The sequence below is a fragment of the Eumetopias jubatus genome, unplaced genomic scaffold (assembly GCF_037043125.1).
Source record: "Eumetopias jubatus isolate StellerSeaLion01/CBP00866 unplaced genomic scaffold, mEumJub1_p1.0 scaffold_13, whole genome shotgun sequence".
In the NCBI taxonomy this organism is placed as follows: domain Eukaryota; kingdom Metazoa; phylum Chordata; class Mammalia; order Carnivora; family Otariidae; genus Eumetopias; species Eumetopias jubatus.
The window spans coordinates 29572389-29588960 of NW_028274819.1; the positions used below are offsets into that span (position 1 = coordinate 29572389).

The 16572-nt window shown below is 36.8% G+C and overlaps 1 protein-coding gene across 1 annotated transcript in view; it reads left to right on the top strand.

Moving 5' to 3' along the window:
* Positions 1–16572, top strand: part of DCDC1 (doublecortin domain containing 1) — a 431249-nt gene that overhangs the window by 248612 nt on the left and 166065 nt on the right. Inside the window, exons 17-18 of the mRNA XM_028087718.2 lie at positions 12545–12679; positions 13083–13240. Of these exons, the coding sequence (XP_027943519.2) occupies positions 12545–12679; positions 13083–13240 (293 nt within the window). The remainder of the gene's footprint in view (positions 1–12544; positions 12680–13082; positions 13241–16572) is intronic.

The following is a 16572-nucleotide window of genomic DNA, read 5'->3' on the forward strand; positions in this document are numbered from 1 at the left end:
TCTTATAAATATTCTTATTGTCGAGAGAAAGAAATACTTTTTCAGCACAGTATTTCCCTGTGCCCAGAAGTTTAGAATTTAACTTAACTCAATACTTTCCTGTGAGGTTGTTTTGACTTTAAAATACAAGTTTTCCAAGACCAAAAATAATTCTTTCCAATTCATCATTATGATATGACCTAACATTTCAGGGCACTGTTTTTTTTTTTTTCTATTAATTTTAAATTAAATTAAATTTATTATTTTTATTGAGTACAATTGATATATAACATTGTATAAATTGAAGACATACGACATATTGATTTGTTACTTTATATATTGCAATATGATATTAGCATAGCATTCACTAACACCTCTATCACATCATATAATTATCATGTCTTTTTTTGTGGAGACTAAGATTTAACTCTCTTAAAAACTTTCAAGTATGTAATACATTATTGTTGACTATAATCACTATGCTATGCATTAGATCTCCAGGACTTATTGATCTAATAGTTGCAAATTTACACCAGTAAACAATATCTCTATTCCCTCATCCTCTAGCCTCTGGTAACCTCCATTCCTTTCTCTGTTTCTATGAGTTCAGCTCGTTTAGATTCCACATATAATTGATATCATGCATTGTTTGTCTTTTGTCTGACTAATCTCACTTAGCATAATGCCCTCAAGGTCCATCCATGTCATAGCAAATGGCAGGATTTCCTTCTCTATCGTGGCTGATGAATATTCCATTGTATATATCACATCTTCTTTATCCATTCATCAGTTGGCACTTAGGCCGTTTCCATATCTTGGCTATTGTGAGTAATGCTGCAGTAAATATCAAAAAGATACCTACATAGGTTTTCTTAGTCATTAAAATGAGGAGATTGGCACTTTGGAAAACTGGCAATAGCTACTAAAGTTGAACATGTCTATACAACCCAGCAATTCCCCTACTAGTTTAATGCTAAAGAGAATTAATTACTTAACTTAAGGTAAAGATATTTACTAAAATGTTAATAGCAGCACTAATTGTAGTAGTCTCAGCATGGAGATTATAGAAATGCTTATCAGCAGTAGAATAAATGGATATATATATATATATATACATACATACATATATATATATATATACAATGGAATACTATATGGCAGAGTTGGAAAACTTCTGAAAAGGACCATATACTAAAGATTTGGCACTCTGTGAGCCATGCAATCCCTGTCCCAATTTCTCAACCCTGCCTTTGTAGCTTGAAAGCAGCCATAGACAATATGTAAATAAATGGTATGGCTGTGTTTTAATAAAATTTTATTTACAGAAACAGGTGGTCAGGGCGCCTGGGTGGCTCAGTTGGTTAAGCGACTGCCTTCGGCTCAGGTCATGATCCTGGAGTCCCGGGATCGAGTCCCGCATCAGGCTCCCTGCTCGGCGGGGAGTCTGCTTCTCCCTCTGACCCTCCCTCCTCTCATGGGCTCTCTCTCTCTCTCATTCTCTCTCTCAAATAAATAAATAAATAAAATCTTTTAAAAAAAAAAAAAGAAACAGGTGGTCAGTTAGATTTGGATCATGGGCCTTAGTTTTCTGACTCTGGAGGATAGCAATGCCAATAAACAAACTACAATTACCCATAACAATGTATATGAATATCACAAATATAATGGTTTACAAAGAAACCAGATGTAGGAGAATGTACACTTCACGATTACAGTTATTTAAACTTTAATACCAAGCAAAAACAACAAATCCATTGTGTTAGAAGTCGGGAGAGTGGCTATAGTTGAAGGAGGTTAGTGACTGAAAGGGGCTGTGAGAAGTGCTTCAGCTGTGTTGTTAGGTTCCCTTTCCTGACCTGGGTGGTTAATTAAACAGGTATTCACTATGTGAAAATGGATTGTGAAAATGTGAAAATCATATACTTATGATTTATGTACTCTTCAGTATGTGTATTATATGTACATAAAAATTTGCTTCAATAAAATGAGGATATTGGCCTTGAGTTCTCAAGATTTTCCTCCGGTTCTGTGACTCCATATCTAAATGGAATGTTAATCAATCATCAATAACTAAGAAAGGCAAAAATTAGATTAACCCACATGGTATCTGTTAGTGTTTGCTTCAGGATCCCACCATTATGATTTTGGAAATGCTGAATTACTCAGATGAATGAAATTGGACGTACATATGTATTAATCTTTTCGGGCTGCTGTAACAAAGTACCATAAACTGGGTGGCTTAAACAACAGAAATTTATTCTCTCCAGTTGTGGAGGCCAGAAGTCTGAAATCAAGGTACTAGCAGTGCTGTGTGCCATCTGAATCCTCTTGGGGAAAATTCTTCCTTGCCCCTTCCATCTTCTGGCAGTCCCAGACATTCTCGACCATGGCAGCATAACTCCAATCTCTGCCTCCATCTTCACATGGCCATGTCCCTCTGTGCCTGAATCTTCACAGGCCGTTCTCCTTCATGCATGTGTCTGTGTCCAAATTTTTCTCTTTTAAGGACACCAGTCATTTTGGATTAGGGCCCACCCTAAGGACCTAATATTAAATTGATTACATCTGTGGAGAACTTATTTCCAAATAAGGTCTCATTCCCAGGTACCAAGTGTTAGGACTTCAGTGGACTTCTTGGGGGGACACAATTCAACCTATAACACAGAGCATGACAGTTATCAATGTATTCCCTCTCAGCTCCGGATCTTCAATTTTTCACCAGGCACCTGCCTCAGGCAGCTTCATGGCAGAGTATTGCCAGTGGGACACCCTCATATGAATGGCTTCCTGGAGCATGTTGCTCGTGGGTGGCTTTATAGTGGAGTGTCTGTCACCAGCGAGGCACCTCCCTGTGGACAGCTTCTCCTGGTTCTCCAAAGGCAGATTCATAGTAAAGCCTGTGTGTGATCTGCCTCAGGGACTTCTTCAACATGCAGTGAGCCATGGCTTTGCCCTTTTTGATGTGGTTTGGATCTCAGCCTTGGGTCAGGCCTCTTCTGTGAGCATTCCCTCTCAGGCCTTGCAGTACTGGCTACTCCACACCCGCTAGTCACATTTTCTTCAGTGTTCTCTTTAATGCTTACTTGACAATTTCCTGACACTAATCCTCTGTTACTAGTTGTTTATATTAAACTTTTCGTATTTAAATTACTATGTGGTTTATATCTCCTGACTGGACCCTGGCTGATAAAAATAATAACTTTATTTCTCTAGTGCTCTAGAATGACACTGTTGAGCCGTTATTTCATGACCTGCACCGTTTTAGAAATTTAGAAACTTGGATACAATTTAAATTTGAAAATTAACATAATAGCATTTCCTTGAGTAGTTATTTGTTAGCACACTGGCTAAAATTCCAACCCACTCACTAACTCAGCCTGGACTATATACTTTTAGCTCTGCTCCTAAGCTGGGAATTTGACATAGGCATCAAACGTCAAAGCATTTTAAAAAAATAACCTTTATACTACTTCATTCTGAGGTTCACCCTAGCTTTCCCCTTGTCCTGTTTCTGACTCTACTACATTCCTGAGCCAGAAGCTCTGGAGAGGTTAGTGGAGAGGAAGTCACATAAAGACCAAGACTACTTATACGTCTTGGTAAAAATAAAAAGTAGAATTTTTCTTTTTAGAGAGAGAGAGGAACAGAGAGAGCGAGAGCAGGGGGAAGGACAGAGAGAGGAGAGAGAGAATCTTAAGCAGGCTCTATACTCAGTGTGGAGCTCGACATGGGGCTCAGTCTCATGACTCTGAGATCATGATCTGAGCCAAAATCAAGAGTCTGATGCTTAACTGACTGAGCTACCCAGGCATTCCATAAAAAGTAGAATTTTGAGGGTGCCTGGGTGGCTCAGTTGGTTAAGCGACTGCCTTCGGCTCAGGTCATGATCCTGGGGTCCCGGGATCGAGTCCTGCATCGGGCTCCCTGCTCGGCAGGGAGTCTGCTTCTCCCTCTGACCTTCCTCCATCTCATGCTCTCTCCCTACCATTCTCTCTCTCAATAAATAAATAAAAATCTTAAAAAAAAAAAGTAGAATTTTGAGACTGGGCTAAAATATTCTTCTAGCTCTTTGGCCTGTATCTGCACACAAGGACTTCCTTCTGAGATATACCTAAACAGAGCTGACTCGTAGGACCCAAGAACATAATTCTGTCCTATATAAGTATTGCCCTTCCCACCAACAGACACAGAAGAGCGGGACCAAGGTATAAGTATATTTTCTTTTCTCTCCCCAAATTCAGGTCCTAAATATCCACTTTTACTCTTTTTTACCTCCGTTTCTTGCAATTTATAATTTCCTAATTATTCCCAATAGTACAGTCCCAACAGTAGCTAGCAAATAATTCATACTTTTGTGTTTCAAACACAATAACTTTTAAGAGGATTTTGATTCTAAAAATTTTAATATTCCATTCCCAAACACAATTGCTGTTCTTTTTTTATTACAATTCACAGAGCAAAACTATTAATGAGGAATTTTATTCTTTTAGAGGTTTAGAAATTTTGATTAGACCTAAATTTAGTCACATCCAAAATTATATCCATCTAGTTAAGGTTAAAATGGAGAATAATTCGATAATTATTTGCAGCTGGATCATAAATGGAGCTCATTTCATTTATTAAAAAAAGAAGACAGAATTACTTTAGGATATTAATAATTAATCTTGGTTCCACCACTTATTAGTTGTGTGGCATTATAGAAATCATTTAGCCTTTTGCAAGATTCACATTATTTGTCTGCAAATGGGAGATATTAATACTAACATTTTGGGTATTTAACACAGATTCTGGCCTATCAATAGATTCTGGCATATTGATTCTAGCTGATTGATAATTTGTAGCTATTAATGATAATAATAATGAACAAATTTAAATATAATGTTGCATTTTGTTATATTGTTTTTACTTGGATAAGTTTTGTTTCTTTTATTTGGCTTGTTTTTAAAGTTAACCATTTCTCTATTCATTTGTAAAAAGACAAAGTTAGATTACTTCTTTTATGCAATCCACTAGTTCCAGCTAAATTAAAGATTTAAACGTTATGGTGCCTGGGTGGCTTAGTCGGTTAAGTTTCTGCCTTCGGCTCAGGTCATGATCCCAGGGTCCTGGATAGAGTCCCACATCAGGCTCCCTGCTCAGTGGGGAGTCTGCTTCTCCCTCTCCCTCTGCCCTCCCCACCCCCATTCCTGCTGTCTCTCTCTCTCTCTCTCAAATAAATAAATAAATAAATAAAATCTTTAAAAAAAAATCAAGGAAGACACAGAAATGGAAAAACATTCCATGCTTATGTATTGGAAGAACAAATACTGTTAAAATGTCTATGCTACCTAGAGCAATCTATACATTCAATGCAATCCCTATCAAAATACCATCAACTTTTTTCACAGAGCTGGAACAAATAATCCTAAAATTTGTATGGAACCAGAAAAGACCCCGAATAGCCAAAGTAATGTCGAAAAAGAAAACCAAAGCTGGTGGCATCACAATTCTAGACTTCAAGCTCTGTTACAAAGCTATAATCATCAAGACAGTATGATACTGGCACAAAAACAAATACATAGATCAATGGAACAGAATAGAAAACCCAGAAATCAACCCTCAACTCTGTGGTCAACTAATCTTTGACAAAGCAGGAAAGAATATCTGCTGGAAAAAAGACAGTCTCTTCAACAAATGGTGTTGGGAATATTGGACAGCCACATGCAGAATGAAACTGGATCATTTTTTTATACCATACACAAAAATAGACTCAAAATAGATGAAAGACCTAAATGTGAGATAGGAATCCATCAAAATCCTAGAGGAGAACTCGGGCAGCAACTTCTGCGACCTTGGCCACAGCAACTTCTTGCTAGACACATGGCCAAAGGCAAGGGAAACAAAGGCAAAAATGAACTATTGGGACTTCATCAAGAAAAAAAGCTTTTAGGGCGCCTGGGTGGCTCAGTCGTTAAGCGTCTGCCTTCGGCTCAGGGAAGCCTACTTCTCCCTCTCCCACTCCCCCTGCTTGTGTTCCCTCTCTCACTGTGTCTCTCTCTGTCAAATAAATAAATAAAATCTTAAAAAGAAAAAACAAAAAAAACTTTTGCACAACAAAGGAAACAGTTGACAAAACCGAAAGACAACAGACAGAATGGGAGAAGATATTTGCAAACGTCTTATCAGATAAAGGGCTAGTATCCAAAATCTATAAAGAACTTGTCAAACTCAACACCCAAAGAACAAATAATCCAATCAAGGAAGTGGGCAGAAGACATGAACAGACATTTCTGCAAAGAAGACATACAAATGGCCAACAGACACATGAAAAAATGCTCAACATCACTAGGCATCAGGGAAATCCAAATCAAAACTTCAATGAGATACCACCTCACACCGGTCAGAATGGCTAAAATTAACAAGTCAGGAAATGACAGATGTTGGCGAGGATGCAGAGAAAGGGGAACCCTCCTATACTGTTGGTGAGAATGCAAGCTGGTGCAGTCACTCTGGAAAACAGTATGGAGTTTCCTCAAAAAGTTGAAAATGGAGCTAACCTACAACCCAGCAATTGCACTACTAGGTATTTACCCCAAAGTACAACTGTAGTGACCCAAAGAGGCACCTGCACCCCAATGTTTATATTAGCAATGTCCACAATAGCCAAACTATAGAAAGAGCCCAGATATCCATTAACAGATGAAAATATAAAGAAGATGTGGAATACACACACACACACACACACACACACACACACACACACACACGCACACACACGACGGAATACTACTCAGCCATCAAAAAATGAAATATTGCCATTTTCAACAACATGGATGGAACTAAAGGGTATTTTGCTAAGTGAAATAAGTCAATTAGAGAAAGACAATTATCGTATGTTCTCACTCATATGTGGAATTTAAGAAACAAAACAGAGGATCATAGGGGAAGGGAGGGAAAAATAAAACAGGATGAAATCAGAGGGAGACAAACCATAAGAGACTCTGAATCATAGGAAACAAACTGAGGGTTGCTGGAGGGGAGAGGGGTAGAGGGATGGAGTGATAGACATTAAGGAGGGCACATGATGTAATGAGCACTGGGTATTATATAAGACTGATTAATCACTGAACTCTACCTCTGAAACTAATAATACACTATATGTTAATTCATTTTATTTAAAGAAAGAAAGAAAAAAAAAAAAAAAAACCCCAAAGCATCTAACCCAGACTAGTGGTGAGTAGACATCTTTATGAGCATGCAAACAGAATCCACAAAGAAAACGACTAAAGACTTTGAGTATATAAAATTTTAAAAACTCCTAAATCTTAAATAGCATAAGGAAGAGTAAATACAGAAATATGACAGACAGGGGAAATCTTTGCAATATAAATGTCAGAGATAGGATAGTACCCTTAATATATAATAAGCTTGATAAAGCAAGTAGAAAAGGATAAACATTTCAATAGAAATATAGGTAAAGAACATGAAAAGGAAATATGTGAGAGAAGAAAAATTAGAAGAGCCAAACCAAATAAAAAAGTTCAGCCTCCCTAGAAATTAAAGAAATGTAAAACAATGAGACATTATTTTCTCCCTGTTAAATATCAGTAGATATAAAACCAGGGATATCCAATGTTGATGAAAATGTGAGAAAACAAACATGTACATTTCCTTTTTTTGTATTTATATTTGTGGGGTTTTTTTTTGGTATTTTGTTTGTATTAGTTATCTATTGCTGTGTAACAAATTACCTTCAAACATAGTGACTTAAAACAACAGATATTTATTATCTCAATTTCTGTGGTCCAGGGACCTGGGAGTGGATTAGCTGGTTAGTTCTAACGTAGTCTTTCATGAGGCTGCAGTCAAGGTGTCAGCAAGGGCTGCAGTCATCTGAGACTTTACTAAGATCAAAGATCTGCTTTTTTTTTTTTAATTTAAATTCAATTAGCCAGCATATAGTACATCATTAGTTTCAGATGTAGTTTCAGATGTAGAGTTCCATAATTTATCAGTTGCATATAACACCCAGTGCTCATCACAACACATGCCCTCCCTAATGCCCGTCACCCAATTACCCCATCCCCCCCCACCTCCCCTCCAGCAACCTTCAGTTTGTTTCCTATAGTTGAGTCTCTCATGGTTTGTCTGTCTCTGATTACTTCCCATTCAGTTTTCCCTCCCTTCCCCTATGATCCTCTGCACTCTTTCTTATATTCCACATATGAGTGAAACCATAAGATAATTGTCTTTCTCTGATTGACTTATTTCGCTCAGCATTATACCCTCCAATTCCATCCACGTTGATGTAAATGATAAGTATTCATCCTTTCTGATGGCTGGGTAACATTCCATTATATATATTAATATATATATATATATATATAAATATACCCATATACCAAGGAACTGAAGCTTCTTGTCAATAGCAATGTAAGTATGCTTAGAAGCAGATCTCCCATGTAACAGGAGAACAAAATGGAAGCTACAGTGTCTATCATAACCCAATCTCATTAGACATTAACAACACTTTTGGCATCACATTGGGCCACATATACCAATCCTGCTATAATGTAAGAGGGACCACACAAGAGTATGAATACTAAGAGGCAGGGAACATTGGGTGCTACCTAGGAGACTGGAATAATATTTCTGAAGGTCCGTTTAGCAATATTTATCAAAATCTATAAAAACACATATTCCTTTTGACTCAGAAGTTCCACTTACAACAACTTACCCTAAGGAATTAATTAAAAGTATATATCATAATATATCTTTAAGGATATTTATTAGAGCTTTGTTTATAATAGTGAAAATTGAAAATAGATAAAGTAATCAACAGTGAGATTGTATAAATATATTATGGTAGGTCTTTATTATGGATACTATGTGTTGGTATTACAAATAATGTAGAATATTTGATGATGACAGAGGAAAATGCTAATGTGATTTGAGAAAAATCAGATAAAACATTTATTTATACTGTATCAAAGATTGTGTGTGTGTGTGTGTGTAGAAGCAAAACTGGAAGTTTCTACATAAAACAGGTGGTAGGAGGATGAATAATTATTTTCTTTAAGCTTCTTTGTATTTTCTAAGTTTTCTAAAAGCATTTATAATCAGAAAAAAAAAAGAATCACTTTTTAAAAATATGACTGATCATGTACCGACCAGGAGGAGATAGAGCATCTAGAGTATAAAACATTCCAGGAAAGATTCTGTAGACCTGCTGGCTGTGTTTTTCATGAGGACATGAGTATTCCTGTGGAGCCCCAAGTTTGGTCAAATATGTGGACTTTCTAATGTACATAGTGTTGAAAAAATATCACAAATGGATGGGACCCTATTTAGCAACCAGAGAGTTATCACTGTATCCTGAGGGTGATATTGGTCAGCATGAGATTTCAAGAAGATTCTTAGTTTTCATAGAAAACTCCCTCAGTGGAATAGAACTTACGGCCCCAAAGCTGTTAAATGGCACAGCTGGAATTTGAAACCAGAATAACACAGTGTGTACTGGGGGTAGTAGTTAAAGCTTTTAAAGTGGGAATGATGTGATCAAAGATGTTTTAGTAAATACATTATTATTATCCAATTATTGTTATAAAAATTATTAAAATTTATCTTCTGGCCGTAAAAGTGGATTCAAATGAGAAAAATACAATGAAGCCCAAAGGGCTGAGGGACTTGGGAAAAATGAGGGTTAAGACATTAGACGTCAACTTGGAGTGATGAGCAGATGCACTAGAAGGGAGAAAAAGTCCAAAGATTAGGCTGCTGATTCCCTAGAAGAGAAGATTAGCATTCCAGATTTTGGAGGAGGGAATTGTTCATATTGGTGGTCTGAATTGTTCATATTGGTAGGTGCCTGGTTAGAGATCAAGGTAACTTGGTCTTCGAGTAGAGAATACTGAAGAACTATGGTATCAAAATGTTAGAATAGTCATTACCTGGGATGGAAATGGTTTAGAATGATTCTAAAGGGAAAATGCCAGGACAATTTATAAATCTCTCCAAATACATGGTGGGAGGATGAATAATAGAATTCATCACTCTGTGTTACTTGTGCATGTCTGCCACCTTAGCTAGACTGTCTACTCCAGGAAGCAAAGCCCATGACATTTTTTTTTTCTTTTTTTGGTCTTTGCTTCTGCTATGTGTAGCAGAATATTCAGATACATCAAGGGTCTACCTTTTGGGCATGGCCTCATCCATCTCATTGAATATATATTGAAGTTTCCCATGTTCCAGGTATGCCTTTTTCCAATAAGAGGGAAATATACCTCCGAAGTAAACTTAGATGAAATATCCTTACCTCTGTTAGAGGATGCAAAACATGAACCTACTATCAGAATACAAGGGATTTACAACTGTCAGAATCAGAGCCATGGCATTTACGTGTGTTTGTTGGCCATTTGTATACCCTCTTTGGAGAACTACCTTCTACCCAGATCCTTTGCTAATTTTTTAATTGGGTTATTTATCTTTTTATTATTGAGTTGTAGGATCACATCCCTTATCAGACATATGATTTACAAATATTTTCTCTCATTTTGTAGGTTGCCTTTTTAGTTTTTGATGACATTGTAGCACAAAAGTTTTAAACTTTGATGTAGTATAATTTAGCTATTTTTCTTTTGTCATTGTACTTTTGGTGGAGTCGCTTACATTTTTTAATAGACTTTATTTTTTAGAGCCGCTCTAAGTTCACAGCAAAATTGAATGGAAAATACAAAGAGTTCTCATATACCCTATTTCCCCACACATGTACAACCTCCCCCACTATCGACATGCCCCATAGAGTGGTCATTTGTTACAGTTGATGAATCTACATTGACACATTATGACCCCAAATCCATAGTTTACATTAGGGTTCACGCATAGTGTTGTATATTTGGGTTTGGATGAATGTATAATGGCATTCATCTACCATTATAGTATCATGCAGAATTGTTTCACTGCCCTAAAAATTCTCTGTTCTCTGCCCATTCATCTTTCCCTTCCTTCTAACCTATGGCAATTGCTGATTTTTTTTTTTACTATGTCCACAGTTTTGCCTTTTACAAAATGTCATGTAGTTGGAATCATACAATATGTAGCCTTTTCAGGTTGGCTTCTTTCACTTAGTAATATGCATTTAAGGTTCTGGAGCCCCTTGCATTTTTAACATCCATATTTAGTTATATAGCTTCTAAAAAAAGTTTAAGGTTATCCAATACCTCTTTTTCCAGAGCAATATAAGGATTTTAGTACCCTTTAATTACCCCCTGAACACCTCTTCATATTTTTGTCAGGACTTTAGTTCTACACTTGAAAAAAGAAATTTATATCATACTTGAGGAAGGATGTCTAGGTTTTATGGGCTAGTAAACAAGCTGGATGACACTGAGCAAGTTGCTTAACCTCCCTTTGTCTGTTTCCTTATCTTTAAAATGGACAAAATAATAGTATCCATTTCAAAGGGCTGTAGCAAGGATTAAAATGTAAATATATTGTCTTGTGGAAATTACTTTGATGAAATAATAGTCTCTAAGTATGCTCCTAGATAGACTATCATAGACTTCATGGAACAGAAAGGTTCACAGACCAAATAAAATGTTCAGATCACAGTTTATTCAATCAATTTCAAATATGAAGCAAAATGTATGGGAAGAGAGGTGGGCTAGGTAAACACACTTAAAGTGTAAGTGTGTTAAAGAGTCATAATACCTGAATCTCGGCAAAGTTGACATATCCTCTCTGTTGCATCACTCTTCCCTGTTGATGATGTGGTTACAAGGACCAGAGTGGAAATTTCAACAAGGGAGCCCAACATACTAAAGGTGTCTGAGGAAACGACACACACTTGCTCCATAAGAGAGCTTGTTGGCAAGTACACTCGACCAATAGCTATGCTCCGCCTTTAACCTGACAGGCAGATACGCGTTTGATTTGGCTGAAAATCCAAAATCAGAGTTGGCAATAGGTGGCCAATTAAAGATCTCACAATTATTGTGTGTCTCAGGTGCTTCATTTATACTTAATGTGTCATAAGTATTTCTTGCTTCGTTTGTTATTTAGCAAATCATGACTATTAAATGCCTGTTTTTGCCCCTCTACCCCTTTCTATCTGTGTTCATAAATTTATGTTCTCCTTACTCTCTGTCTGATACTCCCAGCTTACTAACTTACTTATCTATGGTTAATGCAGCTAATGCATTTTATCCATCCCATTTGTCTTCTTGTCTTCCAGAGCAGAACTGAATATTCCCAGACAATACAGCAATTGCACATTGTATGTAGAAATAACTATAAGTGTTAGCTATTATTATTATTATATAAGATGGCTTTAATATTTTAATACTATCATCTAAGAGTGAAGATTAGTAATCTAGTTAAACTTGATCAGATTAAACAACTAACTGAAAATCCTAATATTAAAGTTATTTGGCTTGATTTTGATCTGAAATAGATAATAAGGTGCACTTTATTAGTCAGACCTTTTTGCTATGAATTTAATTTATCCTCCCATCATTCCAGTTGTACAGATTATTGGCTGTTACCTACAAGGCTAGTACTACTTTTATTTTTTTTTCCTTTCCTACAGGCTTATCCTCAGTTTGTTCTGACCTACCTAGAGGAGCTAACTGCACAAGTGGATGTGACCCAGAGAGAGTATCACATTCACCACGGTGCCCGGACTACAACTCATCAGGAGCATGGTAGCAGCTTAGCAGAAGAGGTCAGTGTAGTGAGCCAGAGGCAAGACAGAAATAGATCTCTAAAATGTATTTTTGAAAAGAGAAAATGTTCAAGTTGTTTGCAGGAGACAAGCACAAATTCACATCTTAATGATACCAATTGTTTAAAATCATACACATAATATAAATATCTATATGCACATTTGTATTTATATAAACATCTATATGTACTCATATAAACATTATTTTATTAAATAGTGGATATCCTTGTAGCTTTTGTTAGGACTGCTGCCTTTTCTTCTGGCCGCATACAAATGATTTCTGTGCTGAATGAGGAAGACTGGAGGAACCCTGAAAAGTGTAATTTAAATTTGGGGCATATGTAGCTTAGATGTTTCCACTTAATGAAAATTAGCTACACTATTGTTCTATTTCATTTCTTAGGTCCTGCAAGAAAGTGCCAGCATCCCGGGTCTGAAGCAACTGCCAGAGCCTTCAGACACCCATTTAATGCCAGAAGGTTCTCTTCGGGAGACAAGGCAGCTGACAGTGGCACTGGTGAGGAAACTGGAAGAGAAACATCCTAAGGCTTCTGCTCAGAGGTAGGGCACTGACAGAACGGAGCTTTATTGCTCAATGACATTCGATGTTTTCCTTCAGTTTCATGTAAGATTGATTTCTGGGAGACTATTGAAATATCTCAAAAGCCCTTTGGCTTGCAAGCACTGTCGTTTTCGGGTCACATTTGTTGAAGAGAGGTGACATTTATGTTTATTTCATTGAAGTTTGATGTATGGTATTGTTTATAAGTATACTTAGGAAGGGTTGCTGTCCTGGGATCTCACTAAAATACTCTGAAATAACATAATTAACGTGAGACTAAGCATATATCCAATTGTGAAGATACCAAGAGGTCTTTAAGAACATTAGACCCATATAGGCATTCCTTTTTGTGTCCCATGAAAAGATTATTATATTTAGACCTGAGGATAAATGCACTTTGGATGGTCTTAAGGAGTGGTAATTTAAAAATTGACATAATTTCTATAGAATAAAACTAACCAATGATTTTGCTAACCATTGAAAGTCATCCTTGGTTAGAAAATAGAAACTATTTCTCTGATCCTCTATTTAATTGGAAAATTAATATTTATGTATATTATTAGTAGTAGTGTTATTATTTTGTTCGGTTTGATGTTATAAATCACAAAATGACATTACAAATTGCAATTTTAATATAATAATTGCTGACAATTAACTATTGACTGAAGTACTCTTAAAGGAATAATAAAATTCTTACTGTACTTTTTTTTATTATGTTATGTTAATCACCATACATTACATCATTAGTTTTTGATGTAGTGTTCCATGATTCATTGTTTGCATATAACACCAGTGCTCCATGCAATACGTGCCCTCTTTAATATCCATCACCAGGCTAACCCATCCCCCCACCCCCTCCCCTCTAGAACCCTCAGTTTGTTTCTCACAGTCCATAGTCTCTCATGGTTCGGCTCCCCCTCTGTTTTCCCCCCCTTCATTTTTCCCTTCCTGCCATCTTCTTCTTTTTTTTTTAACATATAATGTATTATTGTTTCAGAGGTACAGGTCTGTGATTCAACAGTCTTACACAATTCACAGTGCTCACCATAGCACATACCTTCCCCAATGTCTGTCACCCAGCCACCCCATCCCTCCCACCCCCCCACCACTCCAGCAACCCTCAGTTTGTTTCCTGAGATTATGAATTCCTCATATCAGTGAGATCATATGATACATGTCTTTCTCTGGGATTGACTTATTTCGCTCAGCATAATACCCTCTAGTTCCATCCACGTTGTTGCAAATGGCAAGATTTCATTCCTTTTGATGGCTGCATAATATTCCATTGTACATATATACCACATCTTCTTTATCCATTCATCTGTCCATGGACATCTTGGCTCTTTCCATAGTTTGGCTATTGTGAACATTGCTGCTATAAACATCGGGGTACACATACCCCTTCTGATCCCTACATTTGTATCTTTGGGGTAAATACCCAGTAGTGCAATTGCTGGGTCATAGGGCAGCTCTATTTTCAACTTTTTGAGGAACCTCCATATTGTTTTCCAGAGTGGCTTCACGAGCTTGCATTCCCACCAACAGTGTAGGAGGGTTCCCCTTTCTCCGCATCCCCACCAACATCTGTCATTTCCTGACTTGTTAATTTTAGCCATTCTGACTGGTGTGAGGTGGTATCTCATTGAGGTTTTGATTTGGATTTCCCTGATGCTGAGTGATGTTGAGCACTTTTTCATGTGTCTGTTGGTCATTTGGATGTCTTCTTTGGAAAAATGTCTGTTCATGTCTTCTGCCCATTTCTTGATTGGATCATTTGTTCTTTGGGTGTTGAGTTTGATAATTTCTTTATAGATTTTGGATATTAGTCCTTTATCTGATATGTCATTTGCAAATATCTTCTCCCATTCTGTCGGTTGTCTTTTGGTTTTATTGACTGTTCTTTTGCTGTGCAGAAGCTTTTTATCTTGATGAAGTCCCAATAGTTCATTTTTGCCCTTGTTCCCCTTGCCTTTGGCGATGTTTCTAGGAAGTTGCTGCAGCTGAGGTAGAAGAGGTTGCTGCCTGTGTTCTCCTTTAGGATTTTGGTGGACTCCTGTCTCACATTTAGGTCTTTCAACCATTTTGAGTCTATTTTTGTGTGTGGTGTAAGGAAATGGTCCAGTTTCATTCTTCTGCATGTGGCTGTCCAATTTTCCCAACACCATTTGTTGAAGAGACTTTTTCCCATTGGACATTCTTTCCTGCTTTGTCGAAGATTAGTTGACCATAGAGTTGAGGGTCCATTTCTGGGCTCTCTATTCTGTTCCATTGATCTATGTGTCTGTATTTGTGCCAGTACCATACTGTCTTGATGATGACAGCTTTGTAATAGAGCTGGAAGTCTGGAATTGTGATGCCACCCACTTTGCTTTTCTTTTTCAACATTCCTCTGGCTATTCGGGGTCTTTTCTGGTTCCATACAAATTTTAGGATTACTTGTTCCATTTCTTTGAAAAAAGTTGATGGTATTTTGATAGGGATTGCTTTAAATGTGTAGATTGCTCTAGGTAGCATTGACACCTTCACAATATTTGTTCTTCCAATCCATGAGCATGGAACGTTTTTCCATTTCTTTGTGTCTTCCTCAATTTCTTTCATGAGTATTTTATAGTTTTCTGAGTACAGATTCTTTGCCTCTTTGGTTAGATTTATTCCTAGGTATCTTATGGTTTTGGGTGCATTTGTAAATGGGATCAACTCCTTAATTTCTCTTTCTTTTGTCTTGTTGTTGGTGCATAGGAATGCCACTGATTTCTGTGCATTGATTTTATATCCTGCCACTTTACTGAATTCTTGCTGTACTTTTTAACGTTTGAGAGAATTCCTAACTTGAAATATTCTAACTGTAGATAGAAATGTCAGTTGCATGAATAAAGAAAAAAATGACAACTTTTAATTTCTTTTTTAAGAACCTTTCCACTTTATAGAGGTAGAATTGACATATAACATTGTATAAGTTTAAGGTATGCAATATGACAGCTTTTTTTTCAATTAAAAGCTATCTTATATTCTTAAATTATATATATTCCTGCCTCAGATTTTAGCAGGAGGGGAACATTTTTTTTCCTGATAACAAAAGTGACTTTTCAATTTATTGTCTCTTTGTTATCTAAACCTCACTTTGGTTTTGTCGTTTTGGGTAGGATGGGGCACAGATAAACAAAAGAACAAATTTAGTACCTTGCTGTACCATAGTCTGGGACTATCCCGGACCTGTACAAAAACTTGAGTTCTAGTTTCTTTTCTTGCTACTTGCTTTTTAGTCGTATATAAGATTCTCAATTCTCTAACACCCCACAACATGAACACAAAGCCACAGCTCTTCTGCCAG